The 21,238-nt window shown below is 40.3% G+C and overlaps 1 protein-coding gene and 1 long non-coding RNA gene across 3 annotated transcripts in view; one reads left to right on the forward strand and one right to left on the reverse strand.

Moving 5' to 3' along the window:
• The window catches only part of LOC310734965 (protein tweety homolog 2-like), a 33,099-nt gene extending 29,858 nt beyond the window's left edge, over positions 1–3,241 (forward strand). For both annotated transcript variants that reach the window (XM_083557502.1, XM_083557501.1), the window contains exons 15-16: positions 429–2,747; positions 2,995–3,241. In XM_083557502.1, the coding sequence (XP_083413628.1) occupies positions 429–462 (34 nt within the window). In that variant the 3' untranslated portion in view covers positions 463–2,747; positions 2,995–3,241. The remainder of the gene's footprint in view (positions 1–428; positions 2,748–2,994) is intronic.
• The window catches only part of LOC310735042, a 115,717-nt gene that overhangs the window by 3,155 nt on the left and 91,324 nt on the right, over positions 1–21,238 (reverse strand). The window lies entirely within an intron of this gene.

Below are 21,238 nucleotides of genomic sequence, written 5' to 3' on the forward strand. Positions count from 1 at the left end.
TGCTTCTGCTAGGGGTGTGGCAGATCCCCATAATGCCTGAATAATAGGAACTGGCACCTGCATTCAAGGAAAAGCAAGACGTCAGAGAAGCAGCGAAACTAAACAAACACATACATGCTTCTGTGGCACGTAACAAACTTCCTTTTAGGGAGCGAGGATCTGGTCAGAGTTCAGTTTAGCACCATGTTAATGAGCTGCATTAATACATTTATTAGTCCTCATAAGGACAGTAAGACGTGTGTGTGTGTGTGTGTGTGTGTGTGTGTGTGTGTGTGTGTGTGTGTGGTCCTCACACTCTCAGGACTTCATTACATGCATTTCAGTCCTATAACTACTGAGTAACAAATCTGTGAATGTTTTAATCCAGCTGAATGTTCATACTGGGATCTGAATGCGATTTTTAAAATTCATATTTCTTTATGAAACAGTTCAGTGTTACGTGTGAAAGTGTGTGTCGGATAGAAGAGACCTGAACGTTAACACAGTCGTCCGACACACACCCGAAGCCTGGGGACGCTGGGGACAGAGCAGCAGGTTTATTTTTTTCTGTAAATGTTTCAGGGACATTTAAACCCAGGTTTTTATTACTTCTATGCAAATTAGTTCTGATTCTGTGTGAAACGGGAAAGAGATTTCCTGGACCGGTCCTGTGTGTGTGTGTGTGTGTGTGTGTGTGTGTGTGTGTGTGTAACTTCCTTTCCTATCTACAGTTAGCGCCCATAAAATAGCTAGCTTATAAAAAAAAAAAGCACCTACCCCTGGACAGGCCACTCCCCCTAGTGACAGCACGACACCTACAAGACACACGTGACAGATAGCCGGCGTAAACATGCAGGTTTTTCATCTGACTGGCAGACAGCTGTCCATTTGTCCGTGTGGGTGGGGCTTACATCGCACCATGTGACATCACCACTCGTATTATTTCTTCACTTGTTCAGCTCAGTTACACCTGATGCAGCAGCACAGACATTGTGGAATAATGAGCTTCCTGTATCACCATGGCAACATCCTCAAACTGCATACAACTGCACTTCCTACACCATTTATACGTCAATATAGAATTTACCATCAACCTTCACCATACAGCCAAAAGTTTGTGGACACCTGAGCAGGCTTTTTGAAAAACTCATTTAACATTGTCTCCATTTGCACTTGTAATAAGCTCCACTCTTCTGGGAAGATGTTCCTTTAGATTTTGTGGAGATTTGTGAAGATTCATGCAGCTACATGTGTGTTAGTAAAGTCATGTACTGATGTAGGTGAGGTGAGGAGACCTGGGGTGCAGTCAGCGTTCACATTCACCCAAATGGGTGTTCAATAGGTTTGGAGCTCTATAGCAGGAGGTCTTAGAATAGAATAGCCTTTATTTGTCACACTTACAGCATCTTCCAGTTCAACCCATGGAAAGCAGATCTTCATGGAGCTGGCTTTGTGTACAGGAGTATTGTCGTGCTGGAACAGTTTTGGCTCTCTTAGTTCAAGTGAACACAAAATGTTATCCTCCAAAGATGTGTGTCTCCAGCAGTTTGGAAAGAACCACATATGGGTGTAAATGTCGGGTGTCCTAATACTTTTGACCGTAGAGTGTTTGGCCTGAGAACTTAAAGTACAGTGTACATCTCACTTTCTTCAATATCCTGAGCTTTTCTCTGGTCGTATTACACTGTTCTGTCTAATTAGAAGATTTGATCACATTTAGAGTAAAGAAGAATGCAGTTGTGTGCAGGTGGAGTGAATCCACATCTGGCTGCTCAGTGCTTTGTTATCCGACTAGCGTTTGGCTGCTCCAGGTGGGGTTCAGTACGATACTTTCCCCCGAGCTGTGAAACACTTAACTCAGTAACATTTTACACTGCTGTGTGTTTCTGAGGACCTGATCTCAGAGCCGAGGGCCACAGTCATGATTAAAGGCTACATCAGTTGTAGTTATTCTTTTCGTTCACATGTAAGTGACAGCATTTAGACTGTGGTTTGTTCACAGCATCAGAAATGGCCGCAGGAGCTTCATGAAAACTTATTCACAGTGAAAATACAGATTGGTATATTATATCACAGGGTGTAGCATCGCTGAAGCTTCAAGACGTTTAGTTGGCTGTCTAACGCCACCTTCTGACTACTGTAGTGTTTTATAGTAAACTGTCTTAGTGTGGGTTGGGCTTCGGGTCATACTCACATTAGTTTTTACACGTAGCATTAGTTACTGAAAATTTCCACACTGAGACAATTCCTTATTTTTGACTATTTTATTAACCTGTTACTAGCATTTTGTAAATAGTATATTCATTGTATAGTAAAACGGTGGTTTTTCTTAACATTTTTCTTTTCCATTTTCCTTCACAATGTGCCACAGTTGCTCAGAACGAAGCGACTCAACAAGTGTGTAGCCTTGGCTTGATATTAGCCGTGAGATACAAACAAGTCCTGCTGAGGAACGCTAGTCTGTTCCAGTGGATATTTTACTTAAATATGCTAACAAGGCTAAATCTAGTAATTGTTAGAAAGGTTGGCATGAATGCTAAATTTAAAATTCAGCACACGTCAACTAGAAACTAACGTTTCTAAATGGAATTAAATGAGACTGTTCAATTTAATGCCAGCTTGTTAAAACTGATCCCATCAATGTTTATTTGTTACATCAAACACTATTATTTCGGGTCTTTAAAATAAAAACATATTTGTCCTTTAATTAAAATAAAACCTGGAATCTTGTCTAACTGGGTGAAATTGTATTAGGATTATTTATTTTAGTAAAATATGCTGCTCTAACAGTAACGGTCCCCTGGTGGTCTAGTGGTTAAGATGCAGCGCTCTCACCGCTGCAACCCGGGTTCGATTCCCGGTCAGGGAACCATCCCCAGCCACTCTTAGTGCCGGTCCCAAGCCCGGATAAATTGGGGAGGGTTGCGTTAGGAAGGGCATCCAGCGTAAAACATGTGCCAAATCAAACGTGCGGAGGATCCGCTGTGGCGCCCCCTAACGGGAGAAGCCGAAAAGAAAGTTTTATGCTGCTCTAACAGTGACATTTTAGCCTGATGCTAGCAATTTTAAGTGAATTAATCCAAAACTGTCTTCCAATTAGAGAGAAAATGTTTTTGTTCCTCTCAATGAAATGCCTAAAGTCTGATCGTTTTATTAATCTTATTAATTTTGGAATGTATGTTTTTAACTGTTTTTATTTAATAATGTGTTTTAATACATGTCTGCATGTGTATTGTTTGTAATAAAACTATCTGAAGCACAACTTTCACTGTTGGCGATGGATTTTATTCATTTGGCATATCGTATATATTTTATACGTGTTTTATGAAACGGGACGTGCTAATGTGTTTTAAATTGATCACCTGCAAAAATCGGAATTTCGGTCATTACATCAGCATCAGCAATTGCTTTTAATTCATTTTAAATTCATATTCAAAACATTTTCTTTCAGAATGTAGAGCATGAAGTTTGTCATTAAATTAACAAAAGCTGTAAGGAGTGATTTTATCTTTTTATTTGATGATATGCAGCATTAACTCGAGGCTTGTTGAAAAAAATGTTTTTTTATATATTTCTGAAATTTTCCAGAACACAATTCACTCTCCTCAGGGGATTCTTGTATTAATGCTTTAAATCTTAATAAAACAACAAATTCGCACGGTAACATTTATTAATTAGATTATTACTCTGAACTATTAAAACTATTAAAATCTAGCTGATAGATTTAGAAACCTGGCATCTAGTGCAGTGTAGCTTCTTAAATGAGGATGAATTAAGCTATAATGTAAGAAATTAATCACTAATAAACTCATTTCTCCATCAAAGACTAGAAATGATATAAAAGAGTAGAAATGATTTAATCCGTTACAGAAATCCTGTCAGGTTAGCGAACATGCTAGGGTCAGATGCTGACCATGTGCTTATTTATTCATATACTCATTATACTCAAAACAGGACACTGGCCAAGGATAGCAAACAAGAAGTAGTTTTCCCCTGTGTTTAGCACACTACTTCCTGCCTAAAACTCCTTCACCACTCCGTTTTAAGCACACAAATACTTGGATTTCTGAGCGCCTCCTAATGATAACACTAACTATAACATTGCAAAAACACTACTGTTACTAATGCAACAGTAAATCTGTTACACACCCCTCCCTCCAAAAGTAATTGTATGCATCACATTGGTTTAGATTGTCAAGCATTACAACTTTGTAACCAACATTAGATGCTCATCAGGGACAGACTTACTTACAAAGAACATATTTACTTTTAATCACCACATTATCTGTGTAAAGCTGCTTTGAGACAATGTTCATTGTTAAAAGCACAAAACAAATAAAAATGAATTAAATTGAATTGAAAATGTTATTATTTACCCGTTTCATGATTTTGTAGGACCTTGCCATCTTGGAGCTAACTTGGCCATGAAAGAGTCTGTGGCTCTAGATAGAGGGTGAGTGAGGATCCAAACCAGATCTCCTTCTTTGAAGGACTCAGGCCCCCTACGGTTAATGTAGTACTTGCTCTGTCTTTCTTGCACAATTGGTCAAGGAAAGCTTTCTGTTTTTCAAATGTGCTGCAGGCCACATGGTCACTTGGACCCTTTAGCTTGCATCCCTTTGCAATTTCTGCTGGAGTAAGACCTGTACTCTCTTGCCATGCTGAATTAATGGCATTTTGGAACTCTGGTATCCACTTATCCCAGTCACAGTGGTTGTCACGGACATAACATTCTATTATTGTCTTTAAGGTCCGGTTGATCCTTTCAGTCAAGTTGGTCTGCGGATGATATGCTGTAGTGAGTCTTTGAACTAACCTCCATCATTTACAGGTATCATTGAGTAGTTGGGAAGTAAATTCAGGGCCACGGTCAGAGACCAAGTATGCTGGAGCTCCCCACCGAGTAAACATTTCTTTGGTCAGAATGTTGGTTATGAGGTTTGTAGAGAGAGAAATAAAAGTTCCACCCATTTGCTACAATAATCCACAAATATTTATAAGAATTCACTGGATCAGAAACTATGGGAAAAGGGTCCCAACAGGTCTACTCCAAGCATATAGCCAGGCTCCACCACTGGGGTTGTGCAGCAATCCAGATAGCTTTGAGATCCTCAGTTTGTAGGCTTGGCACTCCTTACATTGGGTGTAAGAATTCCAAACCTCTTTAAGAATCTCAGGCCAATAAACATTGTCAAGTAGTTTTCTTAAGGTCTTAATTTTCCCCAAATGTCCACTCATTGGATTTTAATGAGTAAAATGCAGAAACGTCTCCCTACAGGTGATACAGGTATGACTAGTTGGTGAGTGTAACCTTAATGCTTGTCAGGCACACTGCGGAACAGATAGTCATTCTGTATGATGTAAGCAATGCGTTTAGGGTCGGTGACAGCTTGCTTGGCAGCCTTCCACAGGGACTGTAAGGAGGAATCCAGCTTTTGGGCTCTCCCAATTTCCTCCCAACTGACAGGCAAATTAGGGTCTGGTTTTAGGGCAGGTTGCCATAGGGCAATGTGGCTTATCATCTCTTGTGTAGGTATTCCTCTGGATAAGGCATCAGGTACCACATTGCATGACGCCTTACGGTACTTTACATTAAAGTTAAAACCTTGCAGTCATAAAGCCCACCTGGTCAAGTGTGAAGATGGGTTGGGGTGATTGAAGTACTCACAGACTATTTTGCACTAACTTGGGTATTTAAAGTTTGTAGCTGCCCAATGGTATCCATAAAAGAGACACAGAGAGTTTCCGACGGGTGCTTCTTTCTTTATTTCACTCATGAAGAGCGCCATTAAACCTTAGTTTGCATAGCACCGTGAAACTACACAAAGAAACAACATAACAAATAAATACGACTCATATACAAAAATAAACACTATAAATAAAGTTCACATTTACAGAGAAACATATAAAATATAAATGATAAAGTGAATGAAGACAATATGAGACAATTAATTAACTAGCAGAGCTCAATGATTAACATGTACATGCCAACAGGCTCATAGGACTTATAATAAACTATAACACGTAACATATGTCGACATCACATACCTCGCTCCGCTTTACCAAAGGGCAAAATGAAATTAAGCAGAATTTAGCCTCTGTTTACTGGAAAACACATATATGGACTATATAGAAACATGAATCTTCGCTCTTCTCTGCTGAACTAATTACCTTTGCGTTACTCCGCCTACTGCATAAACTAACATGCTCAAGAAGAATTTTAAGTGACACAACCATATACGGTCATTTACACTCCAACCGATCATGGAATGATGAATAAACAGAACAAACTGAAAATGAATCAGAACAAGATTCTGAACCTTTACATAAGCTCCTTTTAGTTTCATGAATGTATGTAACGACTAAAAGCATTTTAGAAATAATTACTTGGTCTGGTGTTAGTGTATCACCCAAGCCATTAACAGTCACTCTTCTTCAAGAAGCACCACCAATTTCTGGATGGGCCTTTCAATGATTGTGGGCTTGGAGGGTTGATCACGTTTTCTTCCTCCTACTTGTACCTTCACTCGTCTAACAAATCCATCACTCTCTTTGACAGTTTCAACCACTCTGCCTAACTGCCACTGACTTCTTGGGAGCATATCTTCTTTGATGATTACAACATCATTTACTCTGAGGTTTCGGCGAGGAGTATGCCACTTTTGGCGCGTTGAAATGTTAAGAAGATACGCATTCTTCCAGCGACTCCAAAACTGCTCGACCAAGTATTGGACTCTACGCCATCGTTTTGTAGCGTACATGTCTTCTTTGACAAATTGTCCTGGAGGTGGAAGTGCAACATCAGACTTCATCAATATAAAATGGTTTGGGGTCAGAGGTTCTAGTGAATTTGCATCTGTTAATGGACGACTTTAAACTATGGCCATTGCTTCATAGAACAGTGTTTTAAGTGAAGCATCGTCAAGCCTACCTGGGCACTGAGCAAGTGTGGCATTGAGTACATTTCGCACAGTTCGAATCTGACGCTCCCAGATGCCTCCAGCGTGAGATGCAGAGGGAGCATTAAATACAAACTCGCATTGTTTCTCAGAGAGAAACACTTCCAGAGCTTTGGGGTCAACTTGTTTCATTGATTCTTTGAGCTCATTTCTGGCTCTCGACCCTGAAGACAAACTTTGGTGTGTTAATGTGACAGAATTAGATTGGTGATGTAACTCTCCTTTGGGAGAATCACTGGATGTTATAGTTCTGGACTGAGTAATGACTTTTTCAGTCTTCCGCCTACACGAAGAAGACCTTTGTCGAAAATAGGATCTAAATGGTATAATGCACTAGAACTTGGAAGAAAATGTCCCTTCTCAATCATTCTTGTTTCTTTGGAGAATGCTTCCTGCTGCACAAGCTTAATCACTACTTCAGCAGCCTTCTGACACTCCTCGACAGTCACACGATCACTGCGGAATTTCTGTTTCAATCCCAGTTTTTTTTATCCTTGCAACAACCTTTAGAAGCATTGACCAAGAAGAAAATCGGCTGAAACAACAGAATGTCCGTACTGTTGCTGATTGTGGTCACAAATGTTTGAACTGATTTAACTTAAGGGTCACCAACAAGCAGGTTGACAGATGTGTACGGTGTTGGACTTACTTCTTGTTCCCACAGAAATTTGGGTCCTGATAATAAATTTGATGAAGAGATGTCAGAGGCGTAAAGCCCTCTAGAGGCGTGATCAGCTGGATTTTCTGTTGTATTAACATAATGCCAGTGACTTAGATCCGTAATGTCTCTTATGAGCTGCACACGGTTAGCAAAGAATACATAAAACCTTCGTGCTTCATTGTTAATGTATGCCAGAACAACCTGTGAATCTGTCCAGAAGAACTCTTGGTCAATCTTCATGTCAAGCTCTGTTTTCAGCATGACACTCATTCTCGCAGACACGACAGCCGCTGCAAGTTCCAATCTCGGTATACTTATGATTTTTGTAGGCGCAACTCTGGACTTTGCCATCACCAAAATGCAATGCACTTTACTCTTGTCATTTTTAAAACGGAGATAAGAGCAAACTCCATACCCGGCATTACTTGCATCTGAGAAATGGTGCAGTTCCGTTCTGATGATTTTATTGAAAGCATTTGGGTGATAACATCTTGGTATGGTGACTTCCTTAAGCTTTTGAAGACCATTTTTCCAATCCTCCCACCGTGAACATAATTCCTCTGGAAGCTGATCATCCCATCCTATGCCTCTTCTACACAGTTCTTGCAGGATACACTTTCCCCGCAGATTAAATGGTGAAACAAACCCTAGTGGATCATACAGGGAAGCAATGACAGATAAGATACCACGGCGAGTTGATGGCTGATCTTTAAAGTTGATGTTGAAGCTGAAAGTGTCATCTTTTGTTGACCACTGAATTCCAAGTACACATCCTGTTGGCGTTGCTTCAAGGTTTAAGTCAAGGGAATTAGATGTGATATCCCTTTCTGATGGGTCTATGCAGCAGAGAACATCTTCCTCATTTGAATTGAATTTATGAAGCCGTAAGCCTCCGCGTTTCCACAGCGCTTGAGCATCAACGATCAGTTCTTTGGCTTCATCGACAGAACGAACACTGGTCAAACCATCGTCTACATAGAAGTTCTTTTCTACAAACACTGAGGCTGATGGGTGATTGTCTTTGTGCTGCTGTGCCATGTACTTGAAACCGAAATTTGATGTAGGAGATGATGTAGCGCCAAAGAGATGGACTGCAATGCGATAGTCTTGAGGCTCTTTCTCTAAGTCTCCTCCCTTCCACCATAGAAACCTCAGAAAATTGCGTTCGTCTGGAGGGACAAGGAACTGATGAAACATTCTTTCTATGTCACAAGTGACTGCCACTGGTTCCTTTCTGAAGTGGCAAAGTACTCCCACTAAAGAGTTAATTAGGTCAGGTCCAGTCAGAAGAGTATCATTTAGAGATATACCGCAAAACTTAGCTGAACAATCGAACACAACCCTCAGCTTATCTGGTTTCTGAGGGTGGCACACCCCATGGTGTGGAATGTACCATACAGTCTCTCCTTCAGGTATCTCTGGGGCTAGTTCAGCATCACCTTTGTTAATGATCTCCTCCATAAAGGCCTTGTAATGATCAGAATATTGCTTGTTAGCCTTTTCTTCAAATGCTGCAAGCAGGCCTCTGCTAGCGGCTTGTTATTTGGCAGTGAGGGTCGGCCATTACACTTGAAAGGGGGAGGAAGTTCATAATTTCCATTATCCTTCCGTTTGATTTTGGCACTAAGATGCTGTATGAAACGAACATCCTATTGGGACACAGTGAAATCAGACTCTAGGATTTTTAAAACATTGTTAGGTAATGGAACTGGTATTTCTTTCACCGCAACTCTATGAACGAATCTCTGATTTCCCTGTCTGTCTAGGTGTGGATTGGAAAGGCCTATAATACTCCAGCCAAGTTCAGTTCTTTGTGCAAATGGTGCATTTTCACCACCTGTTATGACTTCGAGTGGGGCTAGAGCTGATGAGCAGTCATATACAATTAAAAGTCCAACTTCACAGTTTTGAAGTGGTGGCAATTGATTGGCCAGATGTCTGAGGTGAGGCCATTGCAGTGCTGTCTTTTTGGTTGGGATATAGGACTTGTCAACAGGAATGAAGTCTCTAGTATATGCTTGGTGTAGTTGAATAGAGTTTGCTGATTGAAGCCCTCGAATTTGCAGTCCACTAACCCTTTTATTTGCAGTGATGGTGTCAACCACTGTCATAGTGCTGAGTCTAAGTTGCACTGGTTGAGTGATTGCATTTAAGTCATCAAGAAGATTTTCCAAGATGAATGATGAGTCACTCTGCATGTCCAGTAGAGCATAAGTAAAGACTTCTCTGTGTGGCTCTTCCACTGTAGAAATAAGGACTGGCACGATACTGGAAGTAGCACAAGAACTTTGTGTGAGTACATGGGCAATGACTTTGTGAACTTGCTGACTTGCTTGAACTTCTGTGGAAGTTTTCCTTGATGCTTTCTAAGGCACTTTATCTCTTTCTTCATGCAAGCAGGTAGGGTGATTTCGGCCACATATTCCACATTTATGTCGTCTTTTGCAATCTTTAACAATATGCCCTTTCCTGAGACACCCGAAGCAGGTGATTTTCTTGAATGAAAGTCTTCTTGTCTTCAATGGTTCTTTCTGCAAATGTAGGACATTGAGCAATGTTGTGTTTTTCATCTTTACAGATGAAGCAAGTCACTTTTGTCTTAAAGCTGGATGTTTCAAGCCTTTTAGAGATGAAATCCTTCACATCAGCCTTTGTATTGAGAGCCTTAGCTCGCTTGGGAAACCGTTCATCTAAATTTTCCAGATTAATGAAGACTGTGGAAGTGATAGGGTTGCATGCTATTCTGGTTTCCTTTTGCATGAACTCTGTAAAGTGCTTGAAACTTGGATAGTCGCCTGACGCATCAAGCTCTTCCACGACAATTCGATTCCACTTGCGTATAATCCATTCGGGAAGTTTCTTTAGTAGCTTGTGGTTTTCTTCACAGTCATTTAGAATGGCTAGTCCTTCAATGTGAGGAATTGCCTCTACACATCCTTGAAGAGAAGTCTCGTAGAGCGAGAGGGTCATTTACCCCAATTTTGGGCCATCTCATCAACTTGTCTTGAAAAGCCATTTGCAGTATGAATGGATTCCCATATCTATCTTGCAAGACTTTCCAGGCACCTTGGTATGCGTCCTCAGAATTTCTGTAAAAATATCCCTTAACCGCTTTGCAAACTTCTCGAACAAGGTACTTCTTAAGATAGAACATCTTTTTACCAGGTGGGAGGGGCTTTCGATCAATAAGGGCCATCAAGGACATTTTCCAATCCATGAATTTCAAGGAATCGCCAGCAAAGATGGTGGGTTCAGGAACAGGCAGTCGATGTGTGCTTAGTGAATCTGCTATCGCTTGAGCAAGAGCAACATTATAGTGAGATGGCTGGGCTTTATGCTCTTCACAAAATGCTTGCTGGGGTAAGAACAATTCAGCTTCTGGGTTTAGTCGAAATGTGGGTTTTGTCCTTTGACAGCCAATGTGAGTGCTAGTGTCTAGTTCTTCATTATTGCATTGAATGATGCCTTCAAGATCGTTATACACCTTGACATGAGCTGCTGCTACTTTTACATCTTTGTCTACTTGCAACTGATGTAACTGTTTTCTTTCCTCTTCTAGCTTTAGCTGCATTTCAATCTCCCTTTGCTTTATTTCTGCAAACATTTTAGTTTCACAAAGTTTTCATTCACTTTCCATCTTATCAAGCTTCAATTGTTGATCATGGATTTTTTTGCATAGCTTTAGCTTGTTCTCATTTTGCTGCAAGTTCTGCCTCTGCATCAGCTCGTTTACTTGAGATCGTGGAAGAAGTCTTTGATTGATTACAGGATCCATGTGATGACTCTAAGGTGACTGTGTTTGTTACTGTAAATCCAAAGATGGATCCATACTCATCTTTATTTAGCACTTGTCTTACTCTTTCCTTAACAAGCACTTCATTGTAATCTTTATCTATCGTCTCCAGCTGTTTACTCACAAGATCACTGATCTCAGCAGTCAGTGCAGCACAAGCGTCCATACGATTGACAATGTCTGGAGAAGTGGCATGGTTATGCAGTATTGGTTCATAGTGCTGGTAGACTGAGTTTTGTCTGCTTTGAATGTCTTGCTGTATTATTTCAAGATTCTCACGTGAACAAAAAGTTTTCAGTCTAGATCTAGTCTTTTTCGCAGTCTCCTTTCAGAAGTTATAAGCCTTATAGAAAGCTTTCTCTTGCTTCTTGACTTCCTGTTCACGCATCTCTAGACCTTTCTCTGTCAAGCTTCTTTCACGTAAACTTGATCTGATCTGCTGCGTAGGTGGGTGGCTTATTTCTACTGCTGGGAGTGACATCTCATTTGTTTGTTCGACAGTTCGTACAACAGTATCTTCCACGACCTCCTCTACATTCACAGCTTCCATTATCCAGGAGAAACTTAAATACTAAGTGATACCACTCTCATCAGACCTCTAGTATGTAAGCACCCAAGAGATTTTAGCAAGCATGATAAATGCAAATACAAACAGCAGTAAATGTGTACAACATTTAAAGATTAGCTTGTAATAGAAATCACCAGAAAATGTCAGTTTTCACAATAGTTAACATTTGCACAAAATGTAACTCTTTGAATGCTCAATAGATTCAAATTTCTTTAAGCAATGCTCAAATTTTATTAAAAATAATGTATTTCAGTCTTTGAACTATGCAATAATGTGTTGCATAGCATGAATTATTTCTTTTAACTTACACAGTTCAGGTAACTGAATGCAATATGATCTTATAAAACTCTCTTATAACTCAAATTCTCACTGCATCTGCGACGTAGAAACGACAAAACCGCCACCTGCCGTCCTTTGCTCTTTAAGCCTCTCCGATGACGTCACGACCCCCAGCCGCTTGACTAGAAGAATGGCCGTGCTTTAGCGTAGCGATCTCGTGAAGACGACGACCGCAGTGATGTAACAGATGCGTGGTTCCTTTAAGCGTCGAGTTTTACTGTAGCTGCCCAATGGTATCCATAAAAGAGACACAGAGAGTTTCCGACGGGTGCTTCTTTCTTTATTTCACTCATGAAGAGCGCCATTAAACCTTAGTTTGCATAGCAATGTGAAACTACACAAAGAAACAACATAACAAATAAATACGACTCATATACAAAAATAAACACTATAAATAAAGTTCACATTTACAGAGAAACATATAAAATATAAATGATAAAGTGAATGAAGACAATATGAGACAATTAATTAACTAGCAGAGCTCAATGATTAACATGTACATGCCAACAGGCTCATAGGACTTATGTTACGTGTTATAGTTTATTATATGTCGACATCAACCCTTACGAGAAAAATAAATCAAGGACCGTGACATCGGAGCGACGTGGGGCCGCCTTCCCGTGGGCTCACCACCTGCAGGAGGGACCGTAAGGGACCGGTGCTGAGAGGATTGGGCAGCAGTCGAAGGCAGGGGCCTTGACAGCCCGATCCCTGGACACAGAGAAGTGTCTGGGGAATCTGCTTAGACTGCTGCCCCCGCGACCCGAATTACGGATAAGCGGGAGAAGATGAAAAATAAAAATAAAAATGAAATATGTCGACATCACATACCTCGCTCCGCTTTACCAAAGGGCAAAATGAAATTAAGCAGAATTTAGCCTCTGTTTACTGGAAAACACATATATGGACTATATAGGAACAAGAATCTTCGCTCTTCTCTGCTGAACTAATTACCTTTGCGTTACTCCGCCTACTGCATAAACTAACATGCTCAAGAAACATGCTGAAACATGTAACATCCTCAAGAAAAATTTAAAATGACACAACCATATACGGTCATTTACAAAGTTCCTTTCCTCCAATTATTGCCTCCAAGGTCTTATAATGCCTTTATCCAGCATATTTTCCACTACCTCGTTTATGAACTTTTGTTGATGGAAGGGTAGGCCTTCTTACGCACAGGAATGTCATAGACAGTTTTGGTTCGAGTGCATATTGTTGGCCAATCAAGCATTAGAACTTCCAGTTGCCGTTTCTGTGCTTTGGAAGCATCAGCTCGATCCGATAACTACCTTTTTTTTCAGACTATAAGCCGTTACTTTTTTCCCACATTTTGAATCCCGTGGCTTAAACAACGAAGCGGCTAATTTATGAATTTTTCCTGGGTTTTTCCCGGTTTCACAAACTTCAAGCCAGAAAACTGAACCCCATAACATTAGACCAATGAAATTTCCAAACAGAAACGAAAAAACGCACCTCACCTGTGTTCTGAGCTGCATGGCATCGAGAGAAATGTATTTTTTTTTTTTACGCACGACGATGCCAAAAGATAAACTCCCGAGAGAAATAGTTGTGAAAGGAAGGAGGAAGACAGTGAACAATGACTTTCTTGGTTGGCTACTGTTTAGATACAAGCCGTTGTAGCGTGTTGAGTCTGGGTGAAGGGAGAGTTTGCTAACTCCAGTTACAACAGAAATCATATAAGCACAGACAGGTTTCCAAAACTCGTGCTTTTTTTTTTTTCTTGGCAACAGCGTTACGGGTTAGTCAAAGAAACTTAGAAATGAGCATCAGAAAATAATAAAAATAATCCTCAGTCTTGCACACACGCAGTAATACCGAAAGAATGCAGTGGCAGGCTATTCCCAAAATACCGCTATGCTCCTAAAGGACGCGCACCATATTTCACCTGTTACACCGTTTGTAACGTGTCTTTCGTTAAAGCCTGTGTAAAATACATCTTTAAAGCTTATAGGCAGGTGCGGCTTATTTATGTTCAAAATAAAAAGATTTGTAAAATTCAGTGGGTGCGGCTTATATATGGGTGCGCTTTATAGTCCGGAAATTACGGTACTTTATAACGGTTTGCGTCATACAAGTTGGCATTGAAGGTAGTGCAAGGTGTAGACTGAATGTTGGCGAAGATGATAAAGCAGTGTAAGGGTGGCCTACTTTACATATGGTAATTCCTGATGTCCTCAGAAACTTAAGACCTAATACGACTGAAAAAGCCAAGTCCCAATCCTTTATCACATAGGCTCTTAGAAGAAAGCTGTGGCCATGGACGCTCTCTCCTTGCTGATATATCTCTCCTACCCATACCAAATCCTCTACTGTATTTTCCATACCTCTTAAAATACTAACAATTCTTCGATTGCAGTTTCGAAGAGTTGCTTGGAGGATCTCGTGCTTTGTCATGGAAGGCTTCAACCTCAGACATAACACTGAAAACTAATAAAGTTTACAGTGTTTTTGTTTGAAACCCCTAAGAGATCTGCAGTTTCTGAAAAATTTGAAAACAGCCCATTTGGTACCAACAGCCATACTGCTGTATGACACGTTTTCTGTATTGTGATCTTTAATATGATATGATCGCTCTATACTCATAATCACTCAGTATGCTCTCTATCCTCACCATTCTCACTCGCTATACTCATTATAATCATTCTGTATACTTATTATATTCACTCGCTATACTCATTATACTTATTTCTTATTCTCCCTATAATTACTAGCTATACTCATTCACTATACTCACAATATTCACTCGCTATAGTCCCTGTACTCACAATACAATCACATTTACATTTGCGATGTAAGAGCGACGTACAAAAGTGCTTTAGGTCTCTAGCAATTAATAAATCTACACTGGTATGTTGAATTACAAACGTAATACAAATCAGTCTACAACTTAAGAGTATTTTTGTTTTAAATATGAGTTTAATGATTTTAACTTGGCAGTGGTAAACCAGCCATTAGTGTTACACAAGTCAGGTCACTTTTAGTGCCGGTCTCAAGCCCGCATAAATGTGGAGGGTTGTGTAATAAAGGACATCCGGCATAAAACGTGGCAAATCGAATATGCAGATCAGGAATCAGAATTTCGTACCGGATCAGTCGAGGCCCGGGTTACCAACGACCACCACAGGTATCGTTAACCACAGGGTACCGGTGTAAATTGTGCTACTGTTGGCTAAAGGAGGAGAAGGAGAGGAGAAAGACATCTACAGAGACAGCAGGAAAAGGAGAAGTGGAGGAGAGTGGAGGTTCAGGTTGGTACTCTAAATGTTGGTACTATGACTGGTAAAGGGAGAGAAGGAGCTGATATGATGGAGAGGAGAAAGGTAGAGATGTTGTTTGTTCAGGAGACCAAGTGGAAAGGGAGTAAGACCAGGAACATTGGAGGTGTTTAAACTGTTCTATCATGGTGTGGATGGAGAGAGAAATGGTGTAGGGGTGATTCTGAAGGAAGAGTACAGTAAGAGTGTAGTGGAGGTGAAGAGTATCTGATAGGGTGATGAACGTGAAGCTGGAAGGGGTGATGATAAATGTCATCAGTGCAGAGGTGGCAAAAATACACACATCCTTTACTTAAGTAGAAGTACAGATACTCATGTTTTAAAATACTCGGGTAAAAGTTGAAGTACTGATTAAACTTTTTTACTCAAGTGAAAGTAAAGAGGTCTTGGCTCTGACATGTACTCAAGTAAAAAGTTGTTTGTGTCGCTATTATGAGGGAAAAACCCACAAAACGCCACCTAGAGGGTTAATTGTGTCAAAAATGGCGGATTTTCTGTTTGATTTGAGACTTGGCGCATAAATAAAACAAAAGTTTACAGATTAAAAATATTTTTATCTGGAGTTTAATAATTTATTTTACATCTAAGTAAAGAAAGGACGTCGTAGATAAATGTATTTTTTTCCGAAGGTTTTAATTTCGCCTCTTTTATATTTAGAAAATTTTTTATGTATTTACATTTTTTTTATAAAAATATTATATAGATATATTAATACAAAACAAATTAAAAATGTTGTTACCTAATGAATGTATCCAGGCTGAAGATCCACATATAGAACACAAGCAGAGAAAAGATGATGATGATCATGAATGTGTCTGTTCTCAGTCATGTTTACATCACTGACTCCCTCTGTCTCATCCACATTAACCCCAAACTTCTTACTGCCTTCTGCCTGCTGATTCTTATCTTCATAAACTAGTCTACATCTGTGGTGAGTGAGGGTCAGGACTTTATACAGCAGCGGAGTGAAAAAGACGCGCAGTAACAGGAAATCAGTTGTTCTGCTGAAATCAGCGCGCAGTGAAAATAAAAAATATATTTCACCAAATCAATGAATTAAAACTAAAGTAAGAGCCGGTTTTAAAAATGTAAGAAGTAAAAAGTACAGATATTTGTGTAAAAATGTAATGAGTAAAAGTAAAAAGTTGTCTGAAAAATAAATAGTGGAGTAAAAAACTGATACCAGAAAAATCTACTTAAGTACAGTAACGAAGTATTTGTACTCCCTTACTTCCCTCCTCTGCATCAGTGCTTATGCTTCACAAGTGGGCTGTGAGATGGAGGAGAAGGAAAATTTCTGAAGTGATTAGATGAAGTGGTAGAAGGTAAACCTAGGATTGAAAGATTGGTGAGACTTTAATGGGCATGTAGGTGAAGGAAACAGAGGTGATGAGGAAATGATGGGTAGTTATGGCCTTAAGGAGAGAAACATGGAAGGGCAGATGGTGGTAGATTTTGCTAAAAGGACGGAAATGGCAGTGGTGAACATGTATTTTAAGTAGAAGGAGGAGCAGCGGGTGACTTATAAGAGTGGAGGAAGGTGCTCACAGGTGGACTATGTTCTATGTAGGAGATGCAACCTGGAGGAGATTGGAAACTGTAAGGTGTTGACAGGGGACAGTGTAGCTAGACAGAGAGATGCAGTGGAGTTTTTAACAAGATTGTTTAACAGGATTTTGGAAGATGAGAAGATGCCTGAGGAATGGGGAAGGAGTGTGCTGTTACTGATCTTTAAGAATAAGGGAGATGTGCAGACCTGCAGTAACTACAGGGGAATTAAGTTGATCAGTGACACCATGACGTTATGGGAAAGAGTAGTGGAAGCCAGGCTGAGAGAAGAGGTGACCATCTGTGAGCAACAGTATGGTTTCATGCCGAGGAAGAGCACCACAGACGCATTATTTGCTTTGAGGATGTTGATAGAGAAGTATAGAGAAGGTCAGAAGGAGTTGCATTGTGTGTTTGTGGATTTAGAGAAAGCGTACGACAGGGTGGAGAGAGGAGTTGTGGTACTGTATGAGGAAGTCTGGTGTGTCAGAGAAGTATGTGAGGGTGGTGCAGGACATGTATGAGGACAGTGTGACAGCAGTGAAGTGTGCAGTAGGAACGAAAGACTGGTTCAAGGTGGAGGGTAGACTGCATCAAGGATCAGCTCTGATCCCTTTCCTGTTTGCAGTGGTGATGGACAGGTTGACGGACGAGGTCAGACAGGAGTCTCTGTGGACTATGATGTTTGTGGATGATATTGTGATTTGTGGTGAGAGTAGGGAGCAGGTGGAGAAGATCCTGGAGAGGTGGAGGTACACGCTGGAGAGAAGGGGAATGAAAGTCAGTAGGAGTGAGACAGAGTACATGTGTGTGAATGAGAGGGAGGGCAGTGGAGGGGTGCAGTTGCAGGAAGAAGAGGTGGAGAAGGTGGAGGAGTTCAGGTACCTGGGGTCAACAGTGCAGAGTAATGGAGAGTGTGTTAGAGAAGTAAAGAAAAGAGTGCAGGCAGGGTGAAGTGGGTGGAGAAGAGTGATAGCAGGAGTGATTTGTGATAGAAGAGTATCTGTGAGAGTGAAAGGGAAAGTTTATAGGACTGTGGTGAGACCTGAGATGTTGTATGGATTAGAGACAGTGGCATTGAGTAAAAGACAGGAGGTGGAGCTGGAGGTAGCAGAGCTGAACGGTTTTGAGATGTTCGTTGGGAGTGGTGAGGATGGACAGGATTAGAAATGAGTCTATTAGAGGGACAGCGCATGTAGGACATTTTAGAGACAAGGTGAGGGAGGTGAGATTGAAATGGTTTGGACATGTGCAGAGGAGGGACACGGGGTATATCAGTAGGAGAATGCTGAGGATGGAGACACCAGGAAGGAGGAAAAGAGGAAGACCAAGGAGGAGGTTTATGGATGTGGTGAGGGAAGACATGCAGGTAGTTGGTGTGAAAGAGGCAGATGTAGAGGACAGTGGGGTATGGAGACGGATGATCCTCTGTGGCGCCCCCTAATAGGAGAAGCTGAAAGAAGAAGAAGCAGCGTGGAAGTGGTAAGAAAACCTGTGTGAGGATATGACACACTTTGTGTAAGTGTACAAAGTGTGCAAAAGTAAGAATTAAAAGCCAAACTGGGTCACACCAAATACTGATTTGTTTTGGATTTTTATTATGTTCATTTACTTTCCATTTTGTTACATGATAAAAAAAAAAATCAACACTTATTTTTGAAAGCATTCTCACTTGACAGCATTTTTTGCTGCAACTTTTGCACAGTATGTATATGTTTGGGGACATGAGGAGCAGTTTATTATTTGATGACATTACCTTCTATAGATTTGTTGCAGAAATTTTTTTGACAATTGTATGCAAATGTGCTGTACTTAAACATATTTAGTTTGATTTGATGGGACAATCCTGGTTAATGTTTTCTATAAATGCGTATAGTGAAATGCACATAGTGAATGTGTGTAGTTAAGTTTACACTGTAGAAATTGTTGCTCCAAAAGCAAAATCTCACATCGTGAAAAATAAAAAAGCTTTGGTCATACATTTGGTGAAATTAAAATCTCTATGCTGCTATGAGACTCGTCTAAAATCCACCAGTAGGACGGCAGCAAACTCACAACACAGATACTATGTAATAATAAAAATCTCCTCATTAACTCCAGCTTTCTCGGAAATGTGTGTCAAATTGTTGTATAACTGTGTGTGTGTGTGTGTGTGTGTGTGTGTGTGTGTGTGTGTGTGTGTGTGTGTGTGTGTGTGTGTGTGTGTGTGTGTGTGTGTGTGTGTGTGTGTGTGTGTGTGTGTGTGTGTGTGCTGAACCTGTATTCTGGTCTCAAGATCACCACTATCTTTTGCTTACAGTCAGAATGGTGTAAGAGGTTCTACATTGTATAATCTAAAACACACACACACACACACACACACACACACACACACACACACACAGTTATAAATCTGACAGCGATTTGATATATTTGTATTGCTATGTTTGTTTGTGTTTCTTTTTTGAGCCTTTTTTTCACATGGAGGGACTTCAGACTGTGAGGACCAACAGAAGAAAGCATTACAGATGAAGCTCAGACCTTGTGAGTCCTGTCTGTACATAAACATACACTACACAATGAGATCATTTTAGGTGTTTTCTGACTCTGACTGTTTCATTCAGCTAGCAATTTAATAAAGTTAGAATCAAGCTGTAAATGTAATCATCATTTTCTAAATTGCAGAGAACAGGAATGATTCTGTGGTTGTTCTTTTATGTTTTTAGAAATGTAATTACTTGTCTATTGAACAACAACAAATATGAAACATTGATTTCACTCATAAAGCTCGACATAGGGAATATCAGTAGGAAATCTGATGAACTTTTCATCCCTGATTCCCCTGTTCCCATGGGGGTTTTTTCTTCAAGCCAGATGAACCCTTCCAGCTGGACTAGAAATTTGGAAGTTCGGTATTCCTGATTCAGACCTGGGAGTGTTCAATAAGGGGGAAAAGGTTCTTATCGGTGCTTACTTCTGCCCGTTTTAGGGAGAGCTGGTAGTCCAAGATGAAGCTCTGAACAGTGCCTACTCCTGTGTGGTGAATTCACGCCATTATCACATGTTCTTATGCATTATCCACAGTGCTAGCTCAATGGTTTAGAAAATCAGAAGGTCAGGGGTTTCCCAGCACCCCAGCACCACCAAACTGCTACTGAGGGCACTGGAGCAAAGCCCTTAACCCCTCTCTGCTCCAGATGCACTGTATCATAGCTGACCCTGTGCTATGACCCCAGCAAAAACTCCTATGGATCACAATCTGAACCAAGCTGATCTAAGACACACTCAGAACTATATATTATGAGTGAATGTCCTCCATGTCAGAATGATATAATGTGATGACAGACTAAATTATTATGTTATTTAGCCTTAAATGTGTCTGCATAACAAGTTTCAAGTTCAAGTTTTTGTTATATGTACAGTGCAGTGACCATTTGTACAATGAAATGCTTAAGTGAGGCTACAGGCAAACTACAGCAAATATTAAACATTCAACATCATTAAACAGTAAAGAGAAGAGGAAATAATGAGGAAAAGTAATAATGAGAAAGTTATAATTATCTACAAGTGAAAGTGTATGTATATTATATGAATATTTACATATGACATATAGTAGCATGATGTACTTTTTATTTAAAAAATAAATAAACAAATAAATACAAATGGAAGATGGAGGTGAACAAGGGGAATGCATATCTTACAGTAGGAGTGCAAAATTTCCCCATTGTGCAAGTAACATGCAATAGTAATAGTAGCACTACCCAGCTTGTGTTCAGACTCATACAGAATACCTGTTATTATCATTCATCTCTAATAGGCAGTTTCTATAATAAGTATAATGTTAAAATGAACGAGCCGTACCCCTGCCCTTTCTGCAGGAAGAGTTTTACTGATCAGTCCACATCGGAACCAGGCCCTATCCATGTCCACAATGCGGCTTGTCTTTTGGTCACCAAAGCTCTCTCGAACTACACCAGTGCGTCCATGACCATACTCCTGCTCTCAGTGCGGAAAGAACTCTATCTGCACAGTCACACCAGGGAGAAGCTGTATCACTGCTCACGCTGCTGGAAACGTTTCTTCACCACAGCACCTTCAGTGAAAAGCCATACT

Source organism: Silurus aristotelis (genome assembly GCF_946808225.1).
Source record: "Silurus aristotelis genome assembly, chromosome: 12".
Classification (NCBI taxonomy): Eukaryota; Metazoa; Chordata; class Actinopteri; order Siluriformes; family Siluridae; genus Silurus; species Silurus aristotelis.